The following is a 12665-nucleotide window of genomic DNA, read 5'->3' as shown; positions in this document are numbered from 1 at the left end:
GACTGGGAATACAAATTTATCAATCTTAATGAGTATGTCCTCAACAATACCCCTAGGAAATATAATAGTTTTATCTGCCAGTTAAATACTCATCCTAGTTTGTTTAGGTTTCCCAAGACCTAGTCGTTTGAACATTTTATAGGGCATGACATTTATACTTGCCCCTAAATCGGCTAAAGCATTATCAATATTTAAACTACCAATTAAATAGGGAATAGTAAAACTCCCTGGATTTTTCAATTTGTTAAGTAGTTTGTTTTGTAGAATCACTGAGCAAACTGCATTTAATTCCATATGCGACGAATCATCTAACTTCCATTTGTTTCCTAAAAGCTCTTTTAAAAATTTTACTGTTGGACATCTGCAAAAGAGCTTCAATAAACAATAAGTTAATATGCAACTTTTTCAAAAGTTTAAGAAATTTACAGAATTGTTCATCTGTGCGGTCTTTCTTTTTCGCATTAGGGTATGGCACGCGAGGTGTATATTCTCTGCTCACTGGTTTTTGTTTATTCTGGCTTTTATCCACCTTATCTTTACTTACCATGCCTTCTTGCCTTGGTTCTATTTTGGAATCAACTAACCCTTCTTCATTTCGAGCAGTAATCACATGGAATTACTCTCTTGGGTTAGACTCGGCGTTGCTAGGCAAGCTACCTTGTGGTCTTTCTGATATCAGCTTAGCAAGCTAACCTATTGGATTCTCGATCCCTTGAATCGACGTTGTTTCTGACACCGAGATGAATTTCGTTAGCATCTCTTCAAGGTTCGGCTTCTTTCCCTGCTGGTAAGGTAGTTGAAAGCCTAGAGGGGGTTGTGGTCTTTGATTGCCTTGACCACCCTAAGAGAAATTGGGATGATTCCTCCAACTTGCATTGTAAGTATTACTATAAGTGTTATTCTAAAGTCTAGAATTGTTACCCATATAGTTGACTTGTTCGTTCGTATTGCTAGGGTCGTAGGCTAGGCATTCTGGATTATTCATTCCTCCTCCACTTGTGTCACACTGCATCACCGAATGTATCTACGAAGAGACACATAAACCATCAATCTTTTTATTTAAGAGCTCTATCTGGTTTGATAACATGGTGACCGTGTCGAGGTTGAAAACACCAGCGGCTTTAGTTGGCTTTGTCCTCATGACTTGCCACTGATAATTATTCAGTGACATCTCTTTAATGAACTCATAAGCCTCCCCAGGTGTTTTGTTATTTATGGTTCCACCTGCAGCTGCATCGACCATTTGCCTAGTTGAGAGGTTCAAACCGTTATGAAAAGTTTGAACCGGTAGCTATAAAGGTAACCTATGGTGAGGGCACCTTCATAGTAAGTCATTATACCTCTCCCATGCATCGTATAAAGTCTCTAAATCCATCTGCACAAAGGAAGAGATATCGTTCCTCAATTTGGTTGTCTTAGCCGGTGGAAAGTACTTTAGTAGAAACTTTTCGGTCATCTGTTCCCAAGTAGTGATTGAACCTCGCAGTAGGGAGTTCAACCACTACTTAGCCTTATTTCTTAGCGAGAAGGGAAATAGCCTTAAGCGAATGGCGTCATCAAAAACGCCATTGATCTTGAAAGTGTCGCAATATTCCAGAAAGTTGGCCAAATGAGTATTTGGATCCTCATCTTGCAAGCCATCAAACTGAATAAACTGCTGGATTATCTCAATTGTATTTGGCTTCAGTTCAAAATTGTTTGTAGCGATGGTAAGTCGAACAATACTCGATTCAGCCCTAGTGAGATTGAGCTTAGCATAATTGTACATAGTACGAGGAGCAGGATTTTGATTTACAGGAATTGCAGTAACCACAGGAGGTAGTGGGTTATTCCGATTTTCAACCATGTCCTCGGTAGTATTGGTAACGTCCTCGTGTTCTTCCTCTATATACTGTAAGCTCCGCCTTATTTCTTTACAATTTCTACGAGCTGTACTTTCAATTTCACTATCGAATAATAATGGTCTTGACGGATTCCTTCTAGTCATAAACTACAGAAACCTGCCAGAAGCAAATAAAAGAAAATTTAGTAAATTAAAATAAAAATAAAATAAATTGTAATAAAAATAAAAATGGCTAAATTAATAAAAACAAGCGTTCCTAATATCTTAGTCCCCCGACAACAGCATCAAAAACTTGATGATCGTTTTATGAACCACTAAACTAGACTACGATCACGACTAAGGCAAGTGCACCTATCGAATGGTAATATAGTTATGGTGAGTCCAGAATATCTTATCCAAAAGGACTAAAAGTACTAGTATTAACTTTCTTTCTATTATTTAGCCTAAAATATAAGGGGTTTGCTTTAATTTAAAATTAACTAACTAATTACCTACTGCACGAGACAGAGAGTAAAGAAAATAATCGAATAAACCAATAATAAAAGCAATACACAAGGAAGAATCCATCTAGACTTCACTTATTATTCTGACTCTGAATCAAACGATTTATTCACTTGTCTTGATCCGTAAAAATCCTTAAATTATGTTAATATCTCTTTCGAGACTAAGAACAACTAACTCTAGGTTGATTAATTTAAATATATTTCTAATTAAAACCCCTATTGTCACATTAACTCGATTTATGGATTCCCTTATTAGATTTGACTCTAATCCGGCAGATTTATGTCGTTCTATCTCTAGGATTGCATGCCATTCCGCTTAATTATGTTAGATCTACTCTTAAACAGGGATTTTTGCTCCACTGAATAAGCACATCAATCTTGAACTAATATCCTGAAAATATTAAAACAAGTATTAAGAACTCATAATTAAGAACAAGAACAAGTATTTATCATTAAATTTAGAACATTAAATAATAAGATCCGTATTAGGTTTCGTCTTCCTAGGTATTTAGGGAATTTAGTTCATAATATAAAATGAATACATCTCAAATTTAGAAAAAACAACAAGACATGTAAAACCCAAATAAACTTCGAGAGAAATTTGAATGGAGATATTCAATCTTGACGTGGATCTGCTTCTGAGATGATTCCAACTGCTTCCTTCGAGTAATTTCTGCTTTCTGCTCTGCGTGTCCCCTTAGGTCTTCTTCTAATATGTATTTATAGACTTTAGACTACTCAGAAACCCTAAAAATTAGCTTTTTTCGTATATTTGGAAAACCGGGAGCTATATCAACACAGGTTGCCATATGGGCGTGTGACCAGCCCTTGTGTATCACACCGGCATGTGCTCAGCTCGTGTGGAATTCGTCTTGGCCATATGGATATTTCAATCAGCCCATTTTGTCCGTTTTTGGCCTATTTTCTGCTCATTTTGTTCCCCAATGCTCTCCTAAGTAAAAAACATGAAATTAAAGGATTAAGAGCATCTAATTCACTAAATTATATGATAAATCATCCAAAAATATGCTAAGTATGGGATTAGAATATGTTGCTTTTATGGTTTATCACTTTATCTTTTTACTTTTTCTGTATTTTTTTCTTTTTTGCAAATTGATACGATTTTGACCCTAAATGATCCCGTGTTAGTTTAAGTTCTGTATAATTGTATGAGATCTTGATTTTGTTGAGGCTAATTATGAAATTCTATTTGTATATGTAATGTTGTATTCATAATCACATATTTCATATTGGGTTTTTAATTATGTTATTTATATAAGTTTGGTTGCAATAAATGTGTTTTGCTGCATTTAGTGGAATGTAGGGATGTGAATTCTGGTTTTATTACTCTGGTTATGTGGAAGTTCATTTCTATATGTCTGTTTGTATATTGTGTACATACTTTTGCATTTGCATAAAACTTGGGTTTTGGTTGTGAAGAGAAGGAAGTTTGTTTTAAGCAATCAAATTGCAAAATTATTCTAAAAGCAATACATCTGCATTGTGTGAGTGTGTATATATATATATATATATATATATATATATATATATATATATATATATATATGTCGGCTCAGCTGCATATCTCTATTTGAGTGGCTGAGACCCACTACTGTTGTGTGTAGGGTGGACGAGCCTATAATAGCCCTTTGTGGTGTGTAAGGTGGATGGGCCTACCATAGCCCAATTGTGGTGTGTAGGGTGGTTGGAGTGGTGTTTGGTTAGTTGTGTGGGTTTTTGATCTATACATTCATTACACATCTGAAAATATGATTGACAGAGTGAATACTAAATAATATGTTTGCGTACCATTTGTTAGTGGAAATAAAATTCGTAAATGGGTTGCTAGCTTGGGAATTTCGTATATTTTTTGTATAAGTATGTTTCTTAAATATTTGTTGTGCTGCTCTATTTCTACCATTTACTTATGTTCCGGACTCACACTGAACTCGTGTAACTCATCCCTTTAGTTTTTCTCTTTCAGGTAATTCACGAGTTTAAGCTTCGGACTCGGCACATCGGAGGTCTCAGAAACTTTTTGGTGTTGATTTGGTTTAAATAAGATTTCCTTAAGTTTAGTATGCTTTATTTAAAAATTATTTGTAAGGCTATTATAAAAACTATGGTATGGGTTCGAGTTTGGATTTTTCGTCAAATTATGTGTTTTCGGTTTTGAACAACATTTTGAACGTTACTCGCACAATTTTTAACTAAGCTCTCTGCTACTGCTCCAAGGTTCATACATTTTTGAGAAATGACCTATGGTCTTCTATTAAAAAGTAAAAAACATAATTTTTTGCTATAACACTGGTTTGAAATTTTGGGTTATGATTACCAAAATCTGACGCATTTTGGAACTGTTCAGGGAATACTAATTTGATTTATTTTTGACTTGTTTTTAATGTTAATTAAACACTAATTGCAAAGCATAGGTTTAGTTTTTATTAAATTTTGTTAAACATACAAAAAGATTGACTTTTAAAGAGAAATTTAGAATTAAACAATGTGACTTCTGAAATACGGTCAAAACTCCTTGGTCGGGTTTTGAGGAGTTACCTTTTGATAGAAGAAAGAAAGAAGAAAGATGAAGAAGTGTAGAAGTGTAGAAGTGTAGAAGTAGGGCTAGAAAAAGAAAGATAAGAAATGAAAAGAAAAAAGGAAATAAAATAAGGGAAAATAAAAAAGAAACAAAAAGAAAAAGAAAAAAAGGTACAAGAGGATGCCATGTGACGACGCTCGATTGGCCAGCGCTGCCATGTTAATAAAAAATTAACAGCGTTAGATTCGGGTACCAATTTAGTTGACGGAAATAATGTTCGGGTACCAATCTAGGACAGAAAAAAACCATAAATATTAATAAGGTAGAAGTGGATAAATTCGGGTACCAGTTTTATATTTAAATCTACCTTTTATTATAATCTCTATTATAATAATAGTTATATGTAATAGTAGTAGTACATTATATATCATTTATTATTATTTCATTCTTCATTTATTATTATATTGATTGAAATATGCTCTAAATCTTTATACTTTTCATACATTTAAAAGTTAGCCTTCTTATAAATTTTTAAAGTTATTAAGATTTCACGGTTATAGAATTAAAACATAATAACAAATAAATCAACATTTAAGAAAGCCATAATTGATGTTAGAATCAACTAAAAAAATGATAATATTTGATAAATAAAAATCATTAAGAATGTGTTTGAGTGAGGAATTTGTGGCACTCATATCATTTATATTAATATTTTTAAAATTCTAAAATAAGAATTTGCTTATTTGAGTAAATATATAGAAGAATTTTAAAATTTGTGGATAATTTTAGAAGGATTTTAATTGCTGAATTCCCTTTTCAAATTTCAGTCAAAATTTCTAATTATCGCATTACATAATCCGACTTATTTCTATTTCAAATAATTAATAATAATTCATATTTTCTGTTTTTGGTTATATTTACAATGTGGTTCTTTTCCACATTCTTCACATCCACAACTACCTCAATGATTTCCATCTTTAATATCAAAAGTGGTTCCTTTTGAATACAGTTTATCTGACTATTTTTAAATTTATCGAACTTCACTAAGATCGATTCTCGAAACAGTTATTAATTTTAGTTACAAGAAGTGAATTGTTGAAACATAATAAAGTTAAAAATTCTAAAATTGGGATGGCCAACGCATTGGTACCAAGAAATGGACAAGAGACAAACATTAAAACAAATAAGATTATTGGAACCCAAGTAGAGTCACAGAATTGAGAGAATAAAATATTAGAAATGGACATTAGAAAGACGACACTTTTTAGTGGGACGAGAGGGATAAATTTGACCCATTCGTGAGGTGTATCTCGTCACTACCATTTCATGATGTATGGAAAGAGAGAAAGTTCCACATAAAGAGAGTTCTTCTGCGATAGACAAAATTCTTGTAGCTTATTTCTTGGCATATATACGACACTTGGAATAGCGGAAGACATGGGCGGAAAGAAGAAAGAGCAGAATGGTTATATGTGAAGTAGATCATTACTCATTATACCGTGTAAAGATGGTTTTTGCTCGTCTTATATTCATGGGTTGATAGTGAATATAAACTTTCAAAATATAATATATTTATATTTAATTAACGAATTAAACCATTTTAGGGGGGAAAAAAAGTAAAGTTGAAACTTACCCCAATTCAAAAATCGAAATGTATTTTATATGATTTTCATGATGTATTGATGTACAGTTCATTATAATTAATTAACAAATAGTTGAAACTTGAAAGCAACAAAATTACTTTTGCCTTGTCATATATAATATACATATATACACACTATATATCACCCACACAAATTTATATTTTTTTCCAAAAAAAAAATCAGATATATGAAAGTAAATGTGTCTGCTCTTATATGTACTGTTTGAATTATAATGAACTGTACCTTTCAATTTCTGATGCCATTAATATTTATTTGAATTTTTCATGTATTCCTTTTAATGTTAAACTCATTTTATTGTTGTTAAAAACTTTGTAACAAAGTTCAAAAATAGACATTATGATTATGTGGTTAAGACGCTCCTCTCAAATTTAAAAAGAAAATCATCAATTGATATAAAACAAATGTAATCACTTTTTTTCTTTTTCTTTTTTTGTGAAAGCGACATCAAATCAAAATGATCAAAAGCCTCTCTCATCTTGTCCTGTTTAAAAGTCCCTGAAATTTCAATGTAAACTTCATTTTGACTTTAGTCCTAATTTAGGGAAGCAATCCGTAGTTGTGTTGTGTACTCTAAGTATATGCCTAATTCACCATTACTTGAATCTTCCAAATTATTATTAGATAAGATTTGGATTAAAATGTAGTCACCTTCTAACCTTAATTACTTAAAATGATCCTTGTATTTTATTTATGAAAACAAATGGATTTAAATTGGTTGGTTTAAGAAAATAATTAAATTATTTTGGGTTAAAGCGGTTAATTAGTATCTTTCAAATAAAAATTAAATTAAAATTCACTTAAAAGGAAGTTTTTTAAAAATGAAAATAATAAATAGATAAATAAATCTTCAATTTCAGCAATCAATAATTATAATTACAATAATGGACCCAGATATAAAGTTTTCAATTCCCAATTCCAATAAGAAAAAAAAAACATAAAATAGATTAAAACAAAAGTGAGTGAGTGAGTGAGAGAACATCATAAAGCTAATTTTGAGTAATATGCAGTAAAATAAAGCTGAAATCCGGTCGAATGTAGAGATTTAAAAACGTTAATTAATTATTTATTTCTTCTCCAAGCAGAAGGTTTTGATTCCATTGATCAAATTGCAATTCTCTAATACTTCGACAATTTATCAAAAACATGAAATTAAATTATGAGCAAGGAAAGCTAATTTACAAAAATATATAATATTATATAACATCATATTCTTCCACCCATTGTGTTGATCCGTTGTTATCCATTAACCCAGGGCTTAACCTAAGCATGAGAATACAAAACTCAACCTGGTTCAAAGCACCATCTCCATCTAAATCCCCTTCGCTCAACATGCAAATAATTTCATCGTCCCTCATGTCATGCAACCCCAACATAATGCTATTCTTCTTCAAGCTCTCGAACGTGATCAATCCTCTTTCGCAGTCCATCAACAGCCGGAACCCGTTGCAAAGCTCCCCTATGAACCCTTCCGCTCCTAGACTCTCCATCATCGACGGGAAGTAATCCTCGAAATCCACTGCAATGTCAAGTTCCATCTTTAGGGTTTGATATTGTTCTAACTTGTGGGTTAAGCTAAGTGAATAGGGAAGGTGGAGGAGGAAGAAGAAAGGAGGGGACTATATAAAGGGGGGGTGGGGGTGGGGTGGAGATTAAGGTTTTTCCAGGAAAGAGTGAGTGGACATTGAAGACAATTGAATGTACCGATAAAAAAAAAAAAAAACTAGATTTTTATGGTGGCATGGTAAGCTACCCTACTTCCTGGAAGTTGCATGGTGTATGTATACACCAATGATATATTCATTTAGTGTATGGCGTTGGGTTTTTTTTTTCTTACCCATTGTTTTCACGCGTGTTCTGGGACAAGTATAACCGTAATTAACGATAAATTATTTCATTAATCATTAGTAAATTTTTTATTTCTGAAATTAATAACACGACACAATAATTTAATATTGTTTGTTAAGAAAAATTTACATGATAATGTATATTATTTTAAAAAATAATATAAATATAAATTTTAAAAGTAATATTATTAAAAGAGATAATTATAAACTACGAAGAATAAATAAAATTCGAAAAATTCAAGTTAAAGATGAAACATTTCTGCAACTTTCGGTTCTAGCACGTGTTTCCCATGTTATACCATTTATCTTTCAGTTGTTTTCCTTTATCAATTTAACCCCTTTTTTAATATTTTCCCTCCTAGGAATCTTCCAATAATTAGGATAAAACAAATTCATTTTGTTTTGTTTTAATTTGCTTGGCTCACTGGATCTCGAATCTTGTCAAAATAAAGACGCACTTAACCATGGTCCATTGAGGACAAGAGAAGGGCCAATAATTAAATTGATAGTTAAAATTTAATATTAGTCTTTATATTTTGTAAAAATCATGAATTTAATCTCTGTATTAGTATAATCATAAATTTAGTCTATATTTTTCAATTGAATCATTATAAATTTAGGGGCATAGCTAAAAAGGGGGCAAGCAGTAGCTTTACCCCCTTCGATTCAGTAGAAAGTGTTTTATAATCTTTCCCCATAATTAAAAGATTCAATCTAGTCCTTTTAACTTTTGATTAAATGAAAAATAATAATTTTATTCATTTGAAAATTTAATAATTTAATTTAAGTATTTTTAATACAAAATTTTTAGATTTGGCCTCCCAAATTTTATAATCTTATTAATAATTAATAACTTGATTATATTATTGGGAGAGACAAACACACACTCAAATATGGACCATAAAACGAATATGAAAAATACAAAAAAAGTCAACAATCCTTTTTCAACGATTTTTATATTACTTTTTTTTCAAAGTTTTCATATTATTTATATATGTTTAAAAAGAACAAATTTTATAATAAATATAATTTAGTAAAATGTACTTTTAGATAATCTTATATTTTGTCAACCAAACAACAAAATCTTACATTCTAGCCAAATGATAATATAACATAACCGTAATGTGCTAAATAATTTTATATTTTTGTAATCTTATTATTAAAGATAATTTTACATTTTATGAATCAAACACTCCCTAAAAATATGTGTCACCCTTTTTAGTCATACTTGTTAAATTTAAAAACTTTATAACATTTATAAGCCCATAATTCGATTGGATTAGGACATAACCGGTTGTAAAAGTATCCTAATTTGTTTTATTTTTAAAAAATAAAAAATTAAAATTATAAATTTATATTAATATTCACATATATATTATAATTTATTTTAAATAAAAATATTTTAAAAATTATTTAATTTAAATTTGGGGCGAGATAAGTTAAACAGATATAAAGTTTAAAAATTATTTCTCAAGACAATTCAAATGGACGAAATCCACCAAACCAAGTACACCACTTGACTCATGAATAAGGTTACCAGCAATGCTTCACATAATCTTCTCAAATAATATCTCCTAGCAATGTTTTTTTTTATTTTTTATAATTTTATCAAGAAGATTAGGCCCCAAAATATATCAAAATAGTTTGAAACAATCGAGTATTCAATATCATATATATCATAAAGTAAGGCACGCAAGTAAATTAGGAAATAATCTTATATAATAGATTAAAACTTTAACATGTGGATAATGTAACACTCTCGATTCAGTCTAAGAGTTTCGGTTAAGTCGAAGGCGTTACATTAATCACCAAAGTGATCTTGTAAAGTCATTCTTTAATTGTGTTGATTCTATGAAAATTGTTCTTTTGTTTTCAAGGAAAACATTCATTAATTAAACTGATTTTACTTAGCAATTCAATTACAATATTATTAACGTGAAGTTTGAAAAACGGTTAAAGCTAAAATGACTTTCCAAAACTTGAAGTATTTGTAAAGCAGTGGAAAACATTATTAAGAGTAATAGTTTTCTAAACCAATTGACATGCAATTATCAGAGTATTAATTAAGTGTCATGCTTTAAATTATTAAGCTAAACAATCCCAAACCAAAGACATGAAAGAAATTGTTATAATAAAGGTCGATAATGGCAATAGAATGATCGTAAAAATAAGAAAAAATAAGAACACTTAGATTTTACGTGGAAACCCTTTTAGGAAAAAATCACAGGCAGAGGAGAACAAATTCACTAATGTTGAAAAACGAATGATACAAAAGGAGTTTCAACTACATCTATTTAAAGGTTAAAAAACCCTATTCTAATCAATGATAAATGGAAGAAGTGTAGTTCTATACAGATTCTACTTTTGCAGTATGGTAGATCCCTTATTTAAAGGAGTTTCAGCCTTTGGCCTTTCGCCCCCACATATCCAATTATTTTACCACTGTATTTTATTTCTTTAACAAGTGATGAGATTCGGGTCACACAACTCTAACATAAATAAATAATTAATAATTACAACCCCAACAATGATTAAAGAAAAATTTAATGGAAACTTTAAAACATAAAGAAAACAGGCTACTAATTCGAGGCTCCTCTGATGCCATTCCGAGACTCAATTCTCTGCACTACCTGAGAGGTAAAGAAAGTAGAAGTGAGCTTATGACAACTCAATGTGAGTCTAACTTTTTAACCATTATATATAACTGTACAAACAGTAAAACATTTAATTTATGACATAATGGAAAATTAAGCATACTACAAGAAACATATGTAAATCAAGGCATATACAGATTATATAAGATTATATATATATATATGTTGCAATGCAATTATAGTTTTAAGTTCTCACCCGTCTATCCTATTCACCCTCGAGTATTGCTTAACACACCAAAACACATAAAAAAACTAACCATCTCATATTTTCCGATGAAGATGGTCGTTCACTTGTCATCTATGATGATGACTTTTACTATAATAACTTACCATCCCGATTTTTCAATTTTGATGGTTTTTTAAACTATTATCCTAGTTTATCCGGTTTTGGTGACATTGTTGCCTACTTCGTGTAGTATTGTCTTTCGGTGTGGACTTAAATTACCACTATTTCCTACGGACCTCCTCCGTCCCCAATACCCAATTCCATGTAATTATGCACATATACTTAGCTTATTATGCTATTTATCATCAATCGATGCTACATTCAATATTTCATTCATCAATCGATGCTACATTCAATATTTCATACTAACATTGATTGGCATGTATTTATGCACTCATTCCCGTCAAATTCACATATACAATTAATTTATGCGAATTAAAATAATATTACATATATAGTGTCTTCTTGTGAATTCAATAGGCCTAGTTCAGCTAACACATACATTCAGGTTCACTAGAAGGGTTCATACAAGTAAGTTTCGCACATACTGAGTTTGCATATACAGGGGGTTTGCATACATGGCTTGTGTACAAGGTTCGCACATATGGTTCACACCTATGTGTTTCGCACATATGGTTCACACTTAGGGTTCACATATATGGGTTCGCACCTATAGGTTTGCACATTCAAGGGGGTTCGCATAAATACATATATAGGGTTCACATAGTACACATAAATAGGGTTCACGTAATAACATGTTCAAGGTTCGTATATACACAAATATATAGGGTTCGCATGAATAACACATAGGGTTCGCATGAATAACACATAGGGTTCGCATAACAATACATTTAGGGTTGAAATGTATAAACACATAGAGTTCGCTTGATATTCATGTAGGGTTTGCAAAGATATACTAGGAGTTTGCATGATAAGTCCTATATGATTTTGTATATGGGCTTGCCTATAGGGGTATACAAAAGGTTCGCCTATAGGGTTCGCACACAAGGGCGTTTGCCTTTAGGGTTATCTTATAGGGGTTCACATACAGGATTTCTCACACTAGGAGTTCGCCTATACTGATACTTGCTTCCTAGTACTTCAATTAATTATACACAATAATTTAAGTTTAGATCCCACACCTCATTTTGTAAACACAAAAATCTTAATTTGGATGAGGAGATTGATGATCATTTTTTTTAGGGGAGGGGGAGGAATGATTTGAAAACTTTGAATTCTTTTGCTTGAAAATTTATTTGGTAATGGTGGAGAAATGGAAGAATTTTGGGAGTTTTATTTAAATTCTAGGGTTTGAAAAGATTAGCTATTTATAAAACTTTTTTCCCTAATTGAAATAGATTTTAGGAATTCGTGTAGAATTAGAATTATTTT

At 31.1% G+C, this 12665-nt stretch overlaps 1 protein-coding gene and 1 non-coding gene across 2 annotated transcripts; one reads left to right on the top strand and one right to left on the bottom strand.

Annotated features, from left to right (window-relative positions):
- The first annotated feature begins 1301 nt into the window (after positions 1–1301).
- Positions 1302–1408, top strand: LOC128282322 (small nucleolar RNA R71). The gene has a single exon (XR_008272562.1). It is a non-coding gene; the product is annotated as a small nucleolar RNA R71 (small nucleolar RNA).
- Positions 1409–7590: 6182 nt separating this feature from the next.
- LOC108482546 (calcium-binding protein KRP1) lies at positions 7591–8171 on the bottom strand. Its single transcript, XM_017785676.2, has one exon. The coding sequence runs from the start codon at positions 8082–8084 to the stop codon at positions 7743–7745; it is 342 nt and encodes a 113-aa protein (XP_017641165.1). The 5' UTR covers positions 8085–8171; the 3' UTR covers positions 7591–7742.
- Between the last annotated feature and the right edge of the window lie 4494 nt (positions 8172–12665).

Source organism: Gossypium arboreum, chromosome 1, assembly GCF_025698485.1.
Source record: "Gossypium arboreum isolate Shixiya-1 chromosome 1, ASM2569848v2, whole genome shotgun sequence".
Lineage (NCBI taxonomy): Eukaryota > Viridiplantae > Streptophyta > Magnoliopsida > Malvales > Malvaceae > Gossypium > Gossypium arboreum.
Note: the sequence above shows the minus strand (reverse complement) of the source record. Positions and strands in the feature narration are given on the sequence as shown.